The sequence below is a fragment of the Rhipicephalus microplus genome, chromosome 9 (assembly GCF_043290135.1).
Source record: "Rhipicephalus microplus isolate Deutch F79 chromosome 9, USDA_Rmic, whole genome shotgun sequence".
NCBI lineage: Eukaryota > Metazoa > Arthropoda > Arachnida > Ixodida > Ixodidae > Rhipicephalus > Rhipicephalus microplus.
Window position 1 is genome coordinate 131,500,580 of NC_134708.1, and position 19,910 is coordinate 131,520,489.

General features: G+C 42.7%; 2 protein-coding genes across 3 annotated transcripts in view; both read left to right on the forward strand.

Moving 5' to 3' along the window:
- Positions 1-19,910, forward strand: part of LOC119163061 (ninjurin-2) — a 150,229-nt gene that overhangs the window by 33,259 nt on the left and 97,060 nt on the right. The gene's annotated exons all lie outside the window — the stretch shown is intronic.
- LOC119163059 (uncharacterized) overlaps positions 1-19,910 on the forward strand; it is a 42,680-nt gene that overhangs the window by 8,945 nt on the left and 13,825 nt on the right. The window contains exons 3-4 of the mRNA XM_037414991.2: positions 2,584-2,685; positions 12,816-12,863. Coding sequence (XP_037270888.2) covers positions 2,584-2,685; positions 12,816-12,863 — 150 coding nt within the window. The remainder of the gene's footprint in view (positions 1-2,583; positions 2,686-12,815; positions 12,864-19,910) is intronic.

The window sequence follows — 19,910 nt, forward strand, 5'->3', positions numbered from 1 at the left end:
CTTTGCGTGAAGCTTTGCTGTCGACAATCTTCTGCTTTTGTTTCCGCCGGTCCCGCACGCACGTTTCGGGAACTCCGAACGACCGCGATGCGGCCCGATTTCCGTCCGTTTCTGCACACGCGATGACTTTTCTTTTAAAAGCGGCATCGTGGTGCACTCGAGTTTTTGGAGTCGGCCCTTCCACGCCGTCGATGCTAATGCACTACTAGATGACGAACTCCTCAGCACACGTACGAAGTGCCGCACATGGGAAACACATAGGCAGAAATGGCCGACGCGCCATGCCGACGCACGTAGGGGGCGGCCATTTTGGATTTGCCGATGGCAATAGATTGACCGCAATTTTTTCGTTCGTACTCGATTCTATCGCGCATGCGACTTATGAACTCGCTTAACTGGAAAAAAAAATGCGCGTTAGATTCGAGTAATTACGGTAATCACATTATGCAAGCGCCTCTGGCTGAATGAGTGAGGCCCTCTTCTTTGGAGGATAGAGACCCCGGGTTTGAAAATGCAGCTGTGGCAATTGAATTCATTCCATTTTATACATCTGTGTATTTGTACCAATTCATGTTATGTAACAAAAGAGCCGTCGCACATTTTTGTGTTTGGGCCAGCAATGGAAATGTTTGTGCAATAAAATGGGCAGTGATTGTGTATGTTAATACAGTGTAGTGAAGTCCTATCAACACAAGGAAAAAAATCAATTTGAACAGTTTATATTGAAGATACAAAATGCAAGCTACAAAAAGTATGAAAATGACCATACTCTATGACATACCTAAAACAGGTTCATGTGGCTCATAGAAATGCCTCTTCGAATAAGACGGACAGACGAGTGTCACTTAACGCCACAATTCAAAGCAGCATCAAAATTGCCCAGCAGCTTTTGCTGACCTCTCTTTGTATAAACTTCTGTAAAATAGTTCTGTAAATGGAAAGAAGATGTGATGTAATCATGGAGATGTGTTCACTGTTATTAAGGCTATTGCACTGGAGTAACAAGCTTTGAGCTTAATTAATATAATAAAAGTGCACTCCTGCAGCTGCATTATCTATTTTTAGATGAGATCACAGGGGAATTCATGATATGAAAACTTGTATCTTGATGTCAACCAGAACAAAAAGTTTTGGTACTGTAATGAATGTATTGTGCATTGAAGAAATCCTGCTGTCATCAGCAAGCTTAATGTGAACACTCTAATGCGTATCCGGACTACTTTGACTGATGTCAGCTGTAGAGCGCTGGGTGCTGTTGCCGAGATGTTACTTTGGTATGCTTGGATGATATGTCGGCATGCATCGGTAACATGTCGACTTCAGGTTCAAATCTTCGCTGTGCTAATGTCAATGGAACAGTTTTAGGACATGCTGCGATGCATTCATGCTAAGCTTGCTGACAACTGTACATCCACATTCAAACCAGGTACAAAGGTCGCAGGAAAATTAAGGCTCGTATTGATAAGACTAGACATAGGCAAGGCCTCAGCATTCACTAAACATTTAGTAAAGGTTGCGTCTTTGTCAGCAATTTTTTGTTTGGTGGGTTGTGTGAATGTCGTTGGTTTGAAGCAAATCATATCAAATTATTTTAAAGTGAATCTGAATTGAATAGTAGCTTATTTTGAATAGTAGTAGGGTGAAAGATAGGTGTTGAAATATCTTGTTTTAAATGTTTCCTGGCTTAAACAACAGAAGCTCTTATAACAGGCTCTTCAATCTAAAGAGAAAAAAAGATGAATTTGGGGTGCCGGTAATATGCACACTTTACCATTAAGTGTGACTTAGCGGCAGTGCAGATTCTGAATATTCTTTTTGAAAATGTAGTTTCACTGCGTAGGTCTTATCATGTCGCAGGGAAACAGTGTTTTAGGTGGGTTACATTCAGGAAATTGTAAGTTTGTGGCTTGGATACTGTAATATTCATTTGAATATTCAAACCACTTGAATATTTGCACTGGCTTGATTTTATGCCCACTTCTAATTACTGTATATGCACAAGCGTTCATTATATTGTCATGCTGGTTTGCTGTACTCTGTTCTGTAAACCTGTAGTGCTTGAAGATAAAGTAAATAAGTAAGAAAACGCTGGAATAGGTTAGGATATTATAATAGTTATTTACTTTTAATGATAATATTGGAGCTTTCGTGCCCCAAAACCAAGATATGGTCATGAGATACTGTAGTGGAGGGCTCTGAGAATTTTGACGTGTTGGTGTTCTTTGACACACAGTACACGGGCCTCTGCCATTTTGCTTCCGTTGAAATGTGACTGCCACGGCTGGGATCAAACCTATGACCTTCGTGTCAGCAGCTAAGCACTCTAACCACTGCTCCACCGCAGCGGACAGTTATTTACTTGTAAAGGGTGTGTTAGAAACACTCAACCACCAATAGAAGTTGTCTTTGCTAGCATCTACACAGTATTTCAATGTTTCCAGAAGGTTGCCCCCTTCTGTTCATTTTTATATGGGGTACAATGTTTGTGCATTCAAAAAGGGCTATTTCAACAAAATTTGTGTGGTGATACTCACTTGTATAGGTTGTCTCAGTGCTTTGTTTGGCCTTTTGTTCATGTTGCAGGTCAGAGAACCTAATTGTGCCAGCTGTTGAACCTGATGATGACAGTGGAAGCATACAAAGCTTTGGCAGTATCACCATCAGCTATGAACCAGACCTTTCAAGGTTAGTCTCTTCTTGTGGTTTCTGCACTTTTGCCTCGAGCGAACTGGTTTTAGAGCTATGTGGCTTTCTTCTTTGCCCATATGAACAGACGCTCTTAGTTGCTCGTGGCAGATGATTCATTTCAAATCGTGAGGCATGATTTTATGAATAAGGTGGTTATAACTTGCTTGGAAAGGTTATATGGTTGGCTAGAAAAAAATAATTCAGTAATTAGCTTTTAAGGGACTAGTGAAAGTCAATTAACCTCAAGATTTTTGTTATTTGATGGTCTTGCATATGCATATGCTGGCACTTCTGGCTGATTATTAGTGGCGAACATTGCCTTTGAAAAATTTTATTTGGTTTTAAAGTTAGTGTGAATGTTTATCTGAGTTGGTAACACCTCGAGACATCATCACTAATATGACATGGGCGGGCCTGCGTCATAACAAGATACAAATAGATTTGTGGGGCATGTGTAATACCCTGACCGACAGCCTGTGGGGGGCTGTTATTCCTTATCTCTGTTGTTCTATTGCTGGGCTGCTCTCAAGCTGGTTCAATGCTTTTTTTTTTTTTTTTTTGCTGATGTGACACACTTTTGACAGTATTGTGAATGCTTAATAGTTGTAATTTATACTGAAGCTCTCACGTAGTATCATTCGTTATGATGCACAGTGTCCTGATTTGAAAACTGCTTTCAATGTCATTAAAAGTTGAGCACATATGACCTTAGTTCATGCATGGTAGTGTGTTAGTTTCTTATGATTTTAGACAGGCATTTTAAAGTTAATGTAAATTAAAGGTGCTAGTAACAGTTAATGATGCTAGTAATTCTTATTTTATATTTATTATTTACAGATACTGTAATCCCCATAGGGAATGTTTACGTGGTGAAAATACATCGTCATGGTAAAAAAGAAATCTAGGCAGCAAAACAACAAAGGGTAGCAAACATTGCTTCCAAAAAAATACAATATAAATAAATACAGAGCATGCATACGGACCATGAACTACGTAAAGATGGCAGAAAAATACATAATTTAACGAGATCATATTGCAGATTTGCAGATCAGAAAGTAATTAACTTATATTTGCAGCAAATGAAGACAGTGACGGTTGAGCAACTTGAGTGTTTGTCAGGTTATTCCATTCAGTCATAGTCGTTAGAAAAAAGGAATATTTGAAACAATTATTTTTTACCTGGGATGGAGTTGTTAGGTGATGCCTTTGTTTTGTCGCATACCAAGAAGAAAAGTAATGATGTCAGGAACAATAGTATAATAATGTTTATTTATAAGTTGAAATAAGAATCTTAATCCTGAAGCACGATTGCTTCCCGTAAACGCGTGCAAATTGGCTTGTGTTACGAGTTCTGTTGCAGAGGTACGGGAGTAGTTATTGTAGATAAAGCAGACTACCTTCCGTTGCACCCGTTCAAGTCTTTTTAAGTTAGTTTGAGTAAAGGAGTCCCAAATAATTGCGGTGCAATCAAGTACTGGATGTATAACTGTTTTGTATGCTAACAAGTGAACGGAAGGTGTTGACAGTTTTCAGTGCCCTCCTAAGAAAAAACAATCTACGGTAGGCATTAGCGGTCACCTTTTCAATGTGTCTATTCCATTTTAGAGTGTTTGTTATGTGCAGGCCAAGGTATCTATATTTTGTTATCTCAGAGAGGAAAATATTGTTAGCCGAGTAATTGAAACTGAGCTTGTCTTTTTTGTTAGTAATGCACATAAAAACAGTTTTCTAGAAATTAACCGACATTTTTCAATCTCTGCACCAGGCAACAATTCGCTTAAACGCATCATTTATTAACAGTTTATCAGAATGACTATCAATTTCAGAGCATAGGACACAGTCATTGGCACATAATTTAATCTTAACGAGTAGGTCACTTGTTATATTATTTATATAAAGCAAGAAGAGGGCCTGGAACCGAACCTTGGGGAACACCAAAGTCAACGGAAAGTTTTTCAGAGTCATGACTTTTAAAAATAACGAATCAACTATGCCCACTAAGGTAGTCAGAAATCCAATTAATCAGCTGCAGACTATTAAGAATTATTTTTAACTAATGCAGCAGTTTTTGATGAGACACTTTATCGAAAACTTTAGACAAATCCTCGAATATGGCGTCTGTCTGTTTCCCGTTGTTTATATTGTTTGCGAAGTCATGTAGAGTTTGTACCAATTGTGTTATTGTGGAATAGCCTTTACGGAATCCATGCTCATGGATTGTTAGAAATTCGTTTCTCGAGGAATTCCTAAATGTTTTTTGTGAATGAGGTGTTCCGGGATTTTGCATGCAGTTAAAGTTGATGAAATAGGGTGGTACTTTTTTATGTGCTGCTTATTCCAGTTTTTTTGGAGCGGCTTGACTCTGGCAGTCTTCCATTCGCCCGGCATTTGGCCAAATTCCAAAAATTTCATAAACAACGCCTTTAAATATTTGGGTACCCATTCTGCATAATGTTTAAGAAAACAATTTGGAAAGTCATCTGGGGCTAGAAGATTTTCTTATATCTAGATTGAAAAACATATTAAAAAAATTCGATTCAGTAATCTCATTGTCAGGTATAGGAGGCAGGGCGACGTCGTGAAATGGTAAAATGCCATTATCTCTAGTAAAGACAGATTTGGAATGTACATTAAATAGGATTGCAATTTCTTTGGTTTCATGATTCAATGCACCATTTACATCAAACACATCACACTCCTAAGACTTGGGGCTAACACTTCCCCAAAATTTCTCTGGGGTTGACTTGATGTAACTTGGTAATAAGTCGCCATAATAGCGCTGCCTGTCCCTACTGTCTTGATTTTTAAGTTTTACCGTTAGTTCATGGACTTCGATGTCCATGAAATATGCAATACATAACAGCGTTTTCATTAAATTTTGGTATTACCTAGCATATATCTACGAATTACAGTAAAAAAAATTTCTGTGAGATAACATATTTCCCTCTCGGGTATCCTTGCAGTTTCTGCTCTGCAACATGCAAGAATGAGTGGTTCCCCTCTACATTTCTAGTGCGACAGTGCAGTTGTTTAATTTTCAAAACTTTGTTATTTACTTTGTGCAGTCCTACGCTGCCAACATTCGTACAGGTCTTTGCAATCCTTGAAAACCCTTGAATTTGAAAAATGTGTTTTCGAGGCTCTTGAAAGTTTTGGAATTTGTTGCCATCCTTGAATTTCATGAGCAGTGCACTCTCATATCGGCATCACGACCTCCTAAATGTGGTAGATCGGTGTGTCAACCTGTCAAACTTCGCACTTACGAAGCAGTAATGCAGCGGGGGCGTACATGGTCCTATTTTGCAAAAAGTGCATATAAAAAAAAGTTAGTTTTGTGGCAATGGTGAAGCAGTGAATGTGATAGCAAGGAATTAAAATGTCACACGAAGAAAGGCAAGCAAGTCCATACATGCAAGGCACCACTCAAGCACAAAAGATGCACTAAAAGAAAGCACGCAGTATGAGTGCTGACAAACAACTGTCACAGCTTGACACTGAAAGCATGCTGCTGAAGGAGGGATGTGGCAATGAAAACTGGGAAAATAAAGGGATGAAATTCGGCATGCAGATGTCGTTTTCTGAGCTGGTATGATGACGGGAAACAGTTTTGAGCGATATAATGTAATTTTTGGTGACACTTCTGGATATACTCTCATGGTCATACCAAAATTAATTAATTAATTAGACATAAGTTCATGAAAATCCCTCCATACACATATTCACAAAAGTTCATTCTGTGCCATAATGCTATTGGTTTACTTTTTGTAATTAAGTAACATGCAAAAATAATTTTTGAGTTGTCCTGGGCATATTGTTTTACTAACAACTTTTACAAAAGCCAAATATAAAATTGTGTATAATGTGCACACAGAGATGACTAACTTTACGACATTTACTAATGTCTCAGGACCTAAGTGCAGAAAGCGGAAAGGCTATATCTTCATTTGTTGCGAAATGGCACTGGGATGACTGACAGTAACTGCTCAAAAATGAAGAACACTGAGAAAATGGAGCCTCAAGAAAGCGGAGCTAGAAGCCAAAAAAATGAAACTTGGGAGGGCGCTGGCTTTATTTTTATTGGAGAAATGCAGCTTTGAGGCTATTTTGAGCCCCGTTCGGTCCTCTTTACAATAATGCCAATATGGGGAACTATGCCAAGGGAAAGCAGCAGATTTACATTTTCTAAAGCCCAATCTTCACACAGCTTTTGATGACAGCTCACCAGTAAAATGCTTTTTTGTTTTTCACAACTTGTACAACTTATTTTGGTCTAATATTTCACTATGATGAAAAGCATGACCCGAGGATTGCAGAAAAAAATTAATTGAAAAACTGAACATTTTGACCAAATTTAGCATTCCCATCGCCACATTACCCCAAGAAGGATGCTAGAATCCATGTATCTACAGGATGAGTGCAAAGTAACCACTGTCAGAGTAGTTACTTCTTGGCATTTCTATAGCGTGTTGCAAGTGTCAACTGCACAAGCCACTGCTCCTAATGGGTTGGTGCCATCCAATTTTGAGGCTATAGCAAGTGTCTTGTGGGTTTCTTCTGTATGCAAGGTCGCTGCACACAAATAGTCGGACTCGGAAAACGTTTAGAATATATTGTAACAAGTCTGGAAGCGTTTACAGTTAAGTCTCGGTATAACGAACTTCACGGGGCTGTGGCAATTCGTTCGTTATTTTGAAAGGTCGTTATAGCGAAAGCCAAGAAATCAACCATAAATATTTATTTTCCACCGACCAAAATGACTTACCTTTAAAACCGTGGGTCCTTGAACTTGTTTTTCACGAGAAAAAACAAATGCACAAGTGAACACTAAAAAATGCGCATTTACTTGAAGGGATACTGACCAAAATTTTTGCCACAAATATTTTCAGCCAATTCGATACATTGGATACTGAAATTGATAGAGACAACCTTCTTACCAAGCAGAAACTATGGTAAAATAATGAATTTAATGCAATTTTCACAAACTGTCGCGTCTAGCGGCAGCGTCGTGAACTAGAGGATGTGACGTTTGGTGACCTCAAACTCACTGGAAACTGCCAAGCCAATAATGCCAGCCATCGCTTGCATCTCTCAACTCGCTCAACTTCGACTAAAGTTCAGAGAACCGGTATAAACAGCAACAGCAGCGAACAGTGCTTCCGGCTGGGGCAAGGCGCCAGCGCTTTTGTGGAAGGGAAAGAGTTGAATGAAAGGAGAGCTGGAGAAAAGGAAGAGAAGGACAAGGACACGTGAATCCTGCATTCGCCTCAGTGAAATCGTTACTGCTCGCGCTCGCCAGCAGCCGCCACGCGCTCGCAATCCATCAAAAATACAACCAACTGTTCAGAAATATGGGAAATGAACTTCGTTCATCGGCACAGTGGCATCTTCCAAGTGGAATTTCGAAGTCTCGTCAGTTTTTCCAATTTTTTTTCAATATACCTTTAAAGAAGTTTGCGTTTTTTCGTTTTGACACATGCAGCTCAAGTCCTGCAGCGCGAAGGCTTCCAGCTTATCCACATTCCTGCGGTGTGATCCACTTCCTCGCTTAGCAAAAACTGCTTCCTCTTTTTTGTCCCAAGCAAAGATAAACTCAATACAGAGTTTCAGAATAGCGCACCGCGCCCTTGCGCTGCGGTCGCTGCCACTCTGCATGCGTGAGTCGCCGGTGACGTTCGCGGCCCGCCCACAAAAAAAACTGAAATAGCTGCCGCATGTGCGGCCCGCAAACGCTGGTTTCGAGGCTATGGTGTCACTACGATGGTGCGTTGCAGTTTACAGGAAGGGCAAATGCTATTCTAAAACTCATATGGCGCCCGCTATGCTAGCGATGCCCACAGCCCCTACAAACGTTATTCTAAAGCTCCCTATTGTAGTAGCACGGCAGCGCGAACGCGGATTTGCTTTGTGGACGCGATAATTAATCACTGAAAAGAGATGAATACGACTGACAAGGCCTCCTGGAGCGCATGTAGAATGGATCCGAAGTATATTTCTGTCACCGCCTCTTCTGAAGAGAAGAAAGAGCTAAAAAAGAAAATTTCTCGCGTTTTGTTTTCTGCTTCCTCGCTGTCTCAGGTTTTTCGCGTCCATGCTTCCTGCTCCGCAACTCCCACTCTGCCGCCGACCTTGCCCTCCCGTGTTGCCCTCGCCTTTCGCCTTGGCGCTTGTAAACCAGCATCATCGGTAATTCAACAAAAAAAAAAAAAAAAGAAGGTTGTCCTTTCGTTTTTTTCTCCTCTCCGCATCGTTGCGCGTGTTCAGAGAAGCAAGGCATTCATTCGCTGTGTCGTCTGCTTGCGACTGCTCCGGTGGTCGCTACGGATTTCAGAACATCAGTTCGCTGTACTGAAGCCTTGTTAATATAACGTGGAACTAAATTAGCGCTCGTTATTCTGAAAGGTTAGGTATTCTGAAGTACGGACAAGATAAATAATTTTACATTGAAACTATTAGCAGTCGGCGCAGGATTTTTTTAATGTTCTTTAATCTGAAAAGTTTGTTAATGTGCGTTTTTTTTCTACCGAGATTTCACTTTATTGAAAATGCTCGTCGACGGAGCACTGAATGGGGTCAGGCTACGGAAGATGATAACAAAGTCCTCTTCCTCTTTTTCTCGGACAGCTTCCCTTTCTCGCTGCAGAGGCGTTGCACTTCTCCTTGCGCAGACGAAGCTCACCGGACGAGTCAGACGTTCTCTCGTTGTGTGCATAGCTTTAAGCGGGCAACATGCATGACTTGAGTTCTGGTAGAACATCGGCCGCTGGGTGTGAGGCACGTGATCATATAGTTGACACTACTCAAACGGCCGATGATGACATGCGGGCCATCATAACATGCCAAGAACTTGGTGCATAGACCACTTTTCCATGTTGGCGTCCACAACCACACAAAATCATCAGGGACATAGCTCACAGGACGACGCTTACTGTCGTATCGGGCCTTTGACGGGTTCTGGGAAGCCAGCATGCGTAGCCGTGCCAGTGGACGAGATTCCTTCGCCGGACAAAGATTCTCAGCCACTGATAGGTTGGCCGCAGTCCTCAAAAGAAGGATGGTATCTAAAGTATAGTGAGGGGGACGAGCGTAGAGAAGAAAGAATGGACTATAACGGGTCGTTCCATATTGAAGGCATATCTTATAAACAGCCAAACCTCTTCCCAGTTCTTGTGATTGGACGCATGTACATCGAAATCATGTTCATAAGTGTCCAGTTCACACGCTCGGTATGTTAATTTTTTTATGGATGGTTACGTGTTAAATACCGAAATTTAAAATGGCACAAGCGTAGCAACTGTTTCACTACGTCTGCAGTGCACTGGTGTCGACGGTCACCGATAATCACTCGGGGCGACCCGTGTCGCAGGATAAGAGAATGTAGCAAGAACAGACAAACGGCAGCTGCAGTCGCAGAGGGGATGGCAGCCGTCTCGCAGTACCAAGTGTGGTAATCGATGCACACGACTATCCATGGGTTACCTGCAGAGGGTTGTGGTAAAGGGCCTAGGGAATCAATGCCCACTTGCTCTAAAGGCGAGCATGCAGGTGGCACAGGCTGGAGTTGACTGGTGGGAACTTGTAGCGTGTGCTTGTGACGCTGACACCTCGTGCAGCTGGCGACATACTGGCCGGTAGTCTGTCGCATTCGTCGCCAGTAAAAACACTCTTTAGCTCTATACAGAGTCCACGTAGATTCTAAATGGCCAGAAGTGGGGTCATCATGCATGGCATGTAAGAAAGAGAAACGAAGACTTTCAAACACTACGAAGTAAAGTAAAGCAGTAAAGGCCCAGTTGCAATATTTTAAGTCACTTCCCAAGTGTACCTAAATGCCCATTCTCCTAGTCGACGCCCATCGCGAGTGCATCCAACACTGACGTAGCTCTATAGGAAGGGCAACGAAAGTTGTAGTGGTGTCCCACCAGATCTGTAGGGAAGTGAGTAACCTCTGGACTTCCGCCACATACATACCACCAAAGCATCGTGGCTGGTGCAGCTGGCGATGCGTTTGTTTTGCATATGCTTGTGTGGCACGTGTGCGAGAGCGGACGACACACAGCATGACGTGTGCAAAGCTTTGTGATCACGTGACTAAGTCGGCTAGACTGCTACGTACATGCCCAACTCTGTACCCACAAACAGGAATGGAAAATTGTTCATATCGATAGCGAGAATAAATTAATCTTGGCACGTGTATTGTACTTGCTGGAGCTATAATTAAAGCTTGAAGCTAAGAGCATGCCAACCACAAATATTGTGGCAGCACCCCTTTGAGGCCTGACGACACGTACGCCTTAAAGCCCGTCAGTGCGTAACTTTCTGACACGGCATCGGGCCCTCTCCTTATGGAGAGTGAGGTAGAGGGTTTGAGAAAGTATCAAGACTAGATTTTTTTTTATAATTGCGATACTTATAATAAAATTGGTCATTTTTGAAAATTTTAGAGTGGCAAATTCTAGCTTAGTATACCGCTTTGAGTCCTTGAAAAACTTGCAACAGGTCCTGCAAAGTCCTTGAATATCCTTGAATTTTTGCTTTGGATATCTGTACGAACTTCCGTAGATATCTTTTTACAGTAAAGTTGTCTTAGTCTACCGTGTGCTGCCATTGTCGTCATAGGCTTGCGCATGGCTCCTTTTTTTGGGGGGGGGGGGGGGGGGGGCAAAGCTTTAGCTTTGTCACAGCCCCCCAACCTTCCTATTATGCCAATGTAGTGAGCTGGCTAATATAGATAGTATTCGCATGCAACAGTCGCTTTAGAAAAGCATTTTTTAAATCCCCAAAGGTCGTGTATTGCTGCAATAAGAAGTTTAAAGACATGTTAGTGCATGCAAAAGTAAACTCTTATTCTATTCCCCAAGTAACACCTTGCTCCCATTCAAGATGCGACACTTGCAATTATCTTCAAGATGATGTGGTAGTTCAAAGCACTGGGAGTGATTATGTCTATCATATAAAATCTAGTTTCACCTGCACTAGGAAAACGGGTGGCTGGGCCTTTGTCACGCTGTCATTGGACAGCCTTTTTCCCGGCCATCTTTTTCACCTCAAATGTTTTCTTTCTTTCGTGAAAATAAAGTTATTTGGTTGATTGATTGATTGATTGTGAAAAATTTATTTACATGACCAAATGTTCATATTTGGTCATGTATTTGGGCAAAGGAAACAAACACAAATGTTAAGCAGACAGTGTTGTTGATTTCGTTTGTTTATGTGTTTAGATTCAGGTGCAACCACTCGGATGTGCAAGATCACCAGCTAGCCCAGTTGCAAACAGTCTAATTGGTAGAACATTCGACGCCCTCTTCGAGCGTCGCAGGTTCAGTGTCTGGGGGTGGCAGGTTATCTTTTCGTCCGCTTCTTTTTCTTTACACTTACATTACAATTACTTCTAATATCATCCCCAGTAATTTGCTTGGCGTCCTTGTCTGTTAGTTCTCAATAGTTATGCATTTGTTAGACACATAAGCCTTATGAATAGTATTTATAAAAGACGGGAACATAGAGGGGAGAAACTCCGAGACGAGCGCAGTCTCGTGAAATGAAAACTCGCCCAGCGCTGGGTTCGTCTAACACTTCACTGTACTATCTAGTTAGTGTATTGATTGCCATGCACACTTCCTTGATTTTGATGTGAATTTACCCAGAACAACTACTGCCACTGCATGGCACAGGTCGCACTTCAATGTTTGGGAAACTTGTAGTTTGTTTTACACTGCTTTGATTAGAGTGCACTCACGGCATCTGCACTCAAAATTTTTTTGCATATAATGCAAGCCCCACTGTTGTTTTCTGTTATTCGCACATAAATGACTATGCATTCTGCCAGCGATCAGGTTACTGACATTCGTGTTTGGTGCCTTTGCTGTGCCTTGAGTGTTGCTCTTTTACTGTGCACTAGTTTACCCAGTGATGCATTTGATCTTTACCAGCTGCATTTCGCATTCCTCGCTGCCACAGCCATGTGACAGTATTAACAATGATTTTCTGTGCGAGCCATTTGCCCTAAACATACATACTAAGCCCCGTTTGAGCACTAGCCCCATGCTTGGCTTGTTTATCCGTATAGTATTGGCATGTGCACAGTACACCTATTTATTTGCCCCTCTCCTCTTTTGTTTTGTTTACAGTGATGAAAAGCCTGCAATAATAGAAAGTACTGAACCTGTCAGCAATTCGTAAGTATTGGTGCTGTTTTCATTTTGCAGTGTATCCCCATGATGAAGCACTATTGGGCTGAAAGTTGACTGGAATTTGTACCTTCTTGATTATTTAGACTAGCTCTAGTCAATATCATTTGCTGCATTGCAAAGGTCATAAAATACAGATACTGCATAATGTCCTGCTCAATTTCATGGATGCATCCAGCAAACCAGTGTCACAAAAATGAGTATTGGAGAAGGGCAAGGACGAGAAGTATAATTGTGGAACACCAGTGCACCACTCAGTGCAGATGTCCATGCACAAAGCCTCGATGACTCAAATACTTGAGTGACAGCGAGAAGGGAGAGTCCGAAGTAGAGCCGGACTGGTCGATGACCTCGGAAGAGAAACCTACTGCTGCTGTCACCCACACCTGCAACCACTAATGGCTGCTATGTCTCTGCGGGAAAGTAGCATGTCTTTGTGGGATAGAGACATGGCATGCTTCTGTAGGAGCAGACATGCTGTGTCTCTGGGAAAGCGTCCAGTGGTTCTGTGCCCTACACTGTCAGCATAATGCCTGACAGGGCTGTTTGCCGCACCCTCGCTGGATTTCTCGAAACCTGACCACGGCCCCTGCAGGCCTTAGGTGCATTAGCACCCACCAGGAAAAGAGGGAGCCTTGCTCTCCGAAAGAACAACAATCCCCGTAGAAGCTTTGGCTGACAGGAACGACCCCTGAAGCGTCTGTCATTATGCATTTCAGGGCCGGTCATGACTGCATGTTATGAGTCATTTTATTTTAGCCGCTTGAAATGTGCTAACTGCATGTACTTTCAACATCAGCGATGTTTCTGTGTTGTTGAGAGTGTACCTGTGTCAGCTGCATCGAGCAGTGAAAAGGTTGGCTCAGGTTTGCGGCTCAGGGACCTGAAAACTAAATGTATATGTATAATAATGATAAACACTTTATTAAGGTGAGACACGGGTCTTAGAATGATGAAAAATGGCTACAAAATTAGTCTTTTGCAAAACTTTTGGGGCGTTTGTACTTCTGAGAATCTACTACCATACGACTAATGCTAAATTCGGTCGAGAAATGCGATAAAATGGGCCTTCAAAGAACCTCGGCAGCAGTAAAATGCTCCCCAAAAAACTAAATTAGTTCGAACTTCGCGCTCGTGCCAGGAGCATTGCAGGAGGCCGAGCGCCGCCATCTTGAGCAATATTTGAAGCTATTTCCCTTGTGTGTAATTTGCCCTATCTCAAAATGGCGTCGCCCAAGAGGAATGGCTGCCAGCGAGGTTTCTCTGAAGGTCATTCTTGGGTTGCTGATTGCCTCTGACTCGATGCGCATTTTGAGTGCGCCATACCGAGGCTCCCATTGGCTGATGTGGCTGGCTAGTTTTTCAAGAGCGCTGTTTCACGTTTCCCATTGGCTGGCGTTACCACTGCGTAATTGTTTTTTCTTGCTCATTTGCCATTATGGCTGTCCGATCGTGTACATCTGCTTTTACGCTCCCGCATGTTTCTCGACGCCGCGTGTTCATGCTTTGCGCCGGTCGTTAATCTTCGCGATTGAGATACCCGGACACTCCCGTCTGAAACCATCCTCCCAATGAGCTTTTGGAAGCGATCAAAAGAGAACTCGGAACAAGAAGGCGCCGGCTAGGAATGCACCGTCGGGAGGAAAGTTCGTTGGAGGTGATGCCCATTAGGCAGGTTTACGTTTACGATTCGCTCCGGGTGCAGAACGATTGCGCCAGCCGTGAAACAGAGAGCACATGCCATGCTCCGCTAATGAAGGCGATTGAGCGAACGGTGAAGGTGCGTCTGCTTGGTTAAGCCGCAATTTTGCAAACACGCTTGTCAGAAACACAAAATCTATACTGTCTTCAGACACTACATCTGCGTGAGGCTTGCGTAAGCAACACTCAGCTCATAGCGGCTTATTACACAAGGCAGCATGATACCTTATATTCAGGTGGTTAATTAATGATTTAATTTGCAGGCAGTTATTTGAAGCAAATGAACTCTCATTAATTTACGAGGAAGCAGTGGCTTTAGTCTCATACCTCATGGTCTTTTCAGGACCCCCCCCTTCCCCTTCAACAACTTGGCATGGTGGGGCCCAGATCTTGCTCTACATCTTGGAATATTCTTTATTGTGAGAGCAACTATATGGACACTCTCGGCTGGATATTGCTGCCGGCATCGCCGTAACTCACCAAATATGTATGCGTCTATATATTTATGAAAACGCAAAAAAAGAAAAAAAAATCCAGGAAATGACTCTGGCACGTGGAATCGAACTTTGAACCTCTGCGTCGTGAGTGCGAGGCGTTAACCACTGAGCCACCGAGAAGCACGTCCTTCAATGTGCAAATGGGAAGCTATTTATATCTTTCACTTGCCGCTGGTGATGGGTATCTCGTAGGAGAACTATCGTGTTTTCAGCAATAACAGCAAAATGGTGGATAGAGCGCGCGGCGGCGTGCGCCCTCATTTCCCACACGTACTATGCCTCGCGGATAGGAGAAAGTGGTCGTAAAGCTCCTGAACGCAAACTCACCCATCTTTATATCGCGGTTAAGAGCATCTTCTGTCTCGGCTGTCCTTAAGCTTTCATGGGAAGGATTCTGTTGTAGTTTCCGGGCACACAAAGGTCACTGAAATCGTTGCACAGTCCCTGTTTGCGAAGAGAGCATGCTTTTCAGACATAGCGAAATAACAACCGAGACGCTTATTCGCCTTCATCTATACCTGTGAGTTCGTTTCGTGCGTTATTTGTGCATAAGAAATGCGGGGCACGTTTCGATCTGCTTACCATTCTGCGCGTGACCTTCCAATTTGTTGCTATCGCATTCATGGCTTCGCCTTTGCAGCAAAGCTGCGACTTTTTTTAATGTGATTCCTTGGATGACATAAGACACTATTTTTCGTTTAGCAGGTGAACAGATAGGGAGCATCTAAATAAAATTTATTAAAGATTCCTTTGAGAAATTTCTGCAGGGATTGTCAAAACTTGAAATGGGATGTTCTCAGCTTCACAATTCGTTACGTTTTTGTCAGATAATTTTAATAACTGTTATACCATTGAACTCATAAGGAATCAAACTGTGGAGCTATGCTATTTTTTCTTGGCTAAGCTAAACATACAAAATTTTGTGAACAATAATGTGAGCGAATTACACTTCAGAATTATGAAGCATCAATACAATTGAAAATTTTTATATGATGATGGATATCAGTGTCAATAGCAAAACTCCACATGGCACATTATGGTCTACACCTGTATCTTAAACTGAACCAAAAAATATCAAGATATTGAAAGAAAGTGCCTTCGTCACTCGTTAGAAATGACCTAATTAGACTTCACCTATTTTCTCATAATCTGAGAACTACTTGAGGTACAATAAAACTAATTGCATTTTTGAAAACAGGAGAAATACACACCTAACTTCATTAAAATATTTTGAATAATAAAAATTTCTTTTTTAAGACCTGCATCTCCCCTTAACTCTTAACTGCCAACCACAAACTGTGTTACAAGTTTGTCCCAATATTTCCAACCATGAGTCATGCTTGTTCGGCCTAATTTCTAGCGTTTTAGGCTGCCAAAGACTTAGCACAGTCGTCAATTTCTTTGCTTGCAATTTTCAACTCTCAATAACTGTACAGTTGTCTGTTAAAAAAACGGTTATTTTGGTTAAAAAAAGCGCACGAATGTTTCAAGGTAGTAGGCCATCCCGAAAAAAAGTTGGTAACCGGAGGAGCCAGGATTAAAATAACTGCTTTTTCGAAACAAGCCCGTCTCATTTATCTTGCCTAGTCATTTAGAGTGTAAAATATCGATTACCGTAGTTACTCGATTCTACCGCGCCCTCGATTGTAACGCGCACCCGGTTTCCACGACGAAAAAAAAAAAAGTAAGTCATCGATTGTAACGTGCACCCATTTTTCTCGTTGGCCCGCACGATCACACCACTCTGGAAAACGACTCCTTTCGCGAGCGTCTTCCGTTTAAATATGAGGTACGGGGGAAGCTTGGGCCTCTCTGACGTGCAACCGAGCATTGCCATCACTCTAGTTTTACCGTGGCCGATGTCAGCACGCGAACTTGCTTCACCCCCTTCTTCTTGACGGTTGTGGTGCCAGGCATGTCGAAGGGGCGTCTGATCAGCTTTCCCGATTTGCCCAGGCAGGTAGCCGTTGTTGTGCCGCCAGTTTAGGACGAACCTCTGAAAACTGTGAAGCTTTTCTTCGTACTCCTCCGGCAACTTTTGGCATATGCCCGTTCGCCTTCAGAAGGAAACGCCTTTCCTCTTCATAAAGTTAGTTAGCCAGCACCTGCTCGCTTTAAACTGGCTCCGCATTAGCCCTTTTTCTAGGGCTAACTGCATAGCCTGCACTCGGAGCAGTTCTGTCGTCACGGGCCGCTCACTGCTCAATCATACACTCGCCGAGCAGCTCTTCAATTTGCGGAAACCGACCTTACTGTGGTCCACTGAAGCCTTTGCGCAAAGCTTTGCTGTCGACAATCTTCTGCTTTTGTTTCCGCCAGTCCCGCACGCACGTTTCAGGAACTCTGAACAACCGCGATGCGACCCGATTTCCATCCGTTTCTGCACACGCGATGACTTTTCTTTTAAAAGCGGCATCGTGGTGCACTCGAGTTTTTGGAGTCGGCCCTTCCACGCCGTCGATGCTAATGCACTACTAGATGACGAACTCCTCAGCACACGTACGAAGTGCCGCACATGGGAAACAAATAGGCAGGAATAGCCGACGCACCATGCCGATGCACGTAGGGGGCGGCCATTTTGGAAATGCTGATGGCAATAGAATGACTGTATTCATTTTTTTTTTCGTACTCGATTCTAACGCACATGCGATTTATCAACTCGCTTAACCGAAAAAAAGGTGGGCGTTAGATTCAAGTAATTACGGTATTTATTTTTTGGAAGGCCATATTTGTCAGAAGTTTAATGAAAAGTGTTGGTTAGGCCAGCTGTGATAAGTGAATAACGGGTGCCAGAATTCAGTAAAGCTTTGGCATTTCTGTAACTAAAGGTTGGAGCTATGCAGTGAACTAGAATAAATAATATACAGTAAATATCAAGGAAGTTACGTTAAAAAAAAATTTCAAAGGATGGAGAAAAAGTGCCAATGTTGACTGAACTTGTTTACAAAGCCAACTGTGAATTCAAAATTAATCGATCAATTTTTTTTATCCTAGTTCACTGCACAGATACCTAAGCGGTGAAATATTGCACAAAGTTTCAGTTCAAAGCATGCACTGAGAAAAAAAGTCACGAAAGTTTGCGTCACATGATTCAGAGCAAATTAGGGAAACGTAAATAAAGATTTCAGAACAGGCACAAGGTGTACCTTCGCACAGAGTCCCAAAATACACTAGATTCATAGGTGCGTCTTTCTTGAATAACATTATGGTCTCTTTTTCTTTGTGTGGCTGCTCTTCTTCTCTTTCTGGCCTTTTTCGTTTCATCTGCTGGCTTGCATTTGGCATTCTGCATGCGCTTGTGATCTCTGGCGATGCAAGCTTTTCTCGTGTAGTATCCTAGTTCTATGCCAGTTTGCCTCAGGATATCTAGGGTGCTCACACTGCCATTATTGAAGTGTGCCACAGCATCATGCTAGGCAAACATTACTGCAGTCAAGCTTATATAGACCTCTTTGGGAGCCTGCTGCCATACCAGACCATTAAAGCACTCATTTGCATTTTGTGTTTTCCATGCAAACATTTCATCAGAAGTTAATCCGAGCGCAAATCGCTGTACACAGTTTTAGCTTTGTTGAGCACATTATTCGAAAGTCCTCCTTTGTGCACATACATTTCTTGGCCGAGTGCTTCGACCCTTCTGTACCCACACCAACTGTTCGGTACAATTGGGCGCAGACCATATCTTGAATGCTTGTCGGTAGAGCTGCATTGAACAAGACTGGCAAGGGTAGCCTGCTTTATTGCAGATAGGTTGCCCACATTAGCCCTTGTGGCAAAGGCATAGTATTTTTGCAGGCGGTCAATGAGGGCATCAGTGAGTTTTCCCTTACCCCCGAGACCACACACTGCCTTCTTCAGTTTTCTGAGGCGGCAGCCAACACGCTTCTGGACATGCCCAATGCATTCCAGTTTCTGGACATTGTCCTTTCCATATATGTCTTTTACAGCGGCATAGCTCTTGGAATTACCATCACTGTAGAATTTTAGGTACTTTAAGTCTCTTTTTGGCTGCGACCTCGCAAATATTCGGTACAAAACAACCGTCTCCATACTGCCAGCACTTCTTTCATGGTTTGCTTGACAAGAAGTGTGGTTTGGCTTTCATTCCTAATAAAAAGCACTTTCTGGCCTTAACTTCCTTTTAGTTTTTCAAGACTTACACGAGCTAGAAAGGGCCTCAACATCAATGAATTATCTCGTGTCAACAGAAATAACAGACTCATTCGTTCAAAGATGAATGGGCACGCATCTGCCATGTGCCATCACCTGAAACACCATGCTTGGCACTGCCCACAGCACGATGAAGTTCCACAGCAGCATCAGCCATAGATTTTGACGCCACTTCTCCTGCTGCTGCAGAAAGCGGAGATTATAATACGTCGTCGACAGAGTGATGGGAGTGGGCATGTTCGTGACTTTGGCAAACATATCCGCAACTGCGTGCCCTTTTCCTAACTGGCGCAATGCGTAAACGAGACGAACATTATTTCCATTAGCACGCGCCAGCTCTTTAGATGTATCAAATGGACATTCGAACCCACAGTCAGTACACACGGCCGCACAGGTTGAGCATATTCCTTGGTAAAAGCGTTCCTCAAGCTTCATTGTTGGGTTCAATCATCGAGGGCATGTCAGTGATGAAAACATTGAAGAAAGAATGTCAATGTCCACAAGCCTGTTCCCTTGGAGTGATGAATTTTCCAGCGGAGCCTCGTTCGTTTTCGTAATGTCCGCAAGCTTGCTCACGGTCGCCGAAACACCCGTGCCCGTGTCAGGAGGCAGCCTCGTCGTTGTGTAGCGATTTCCATCAGACTTGCGCTTCCTTGTCTTCAGAGTT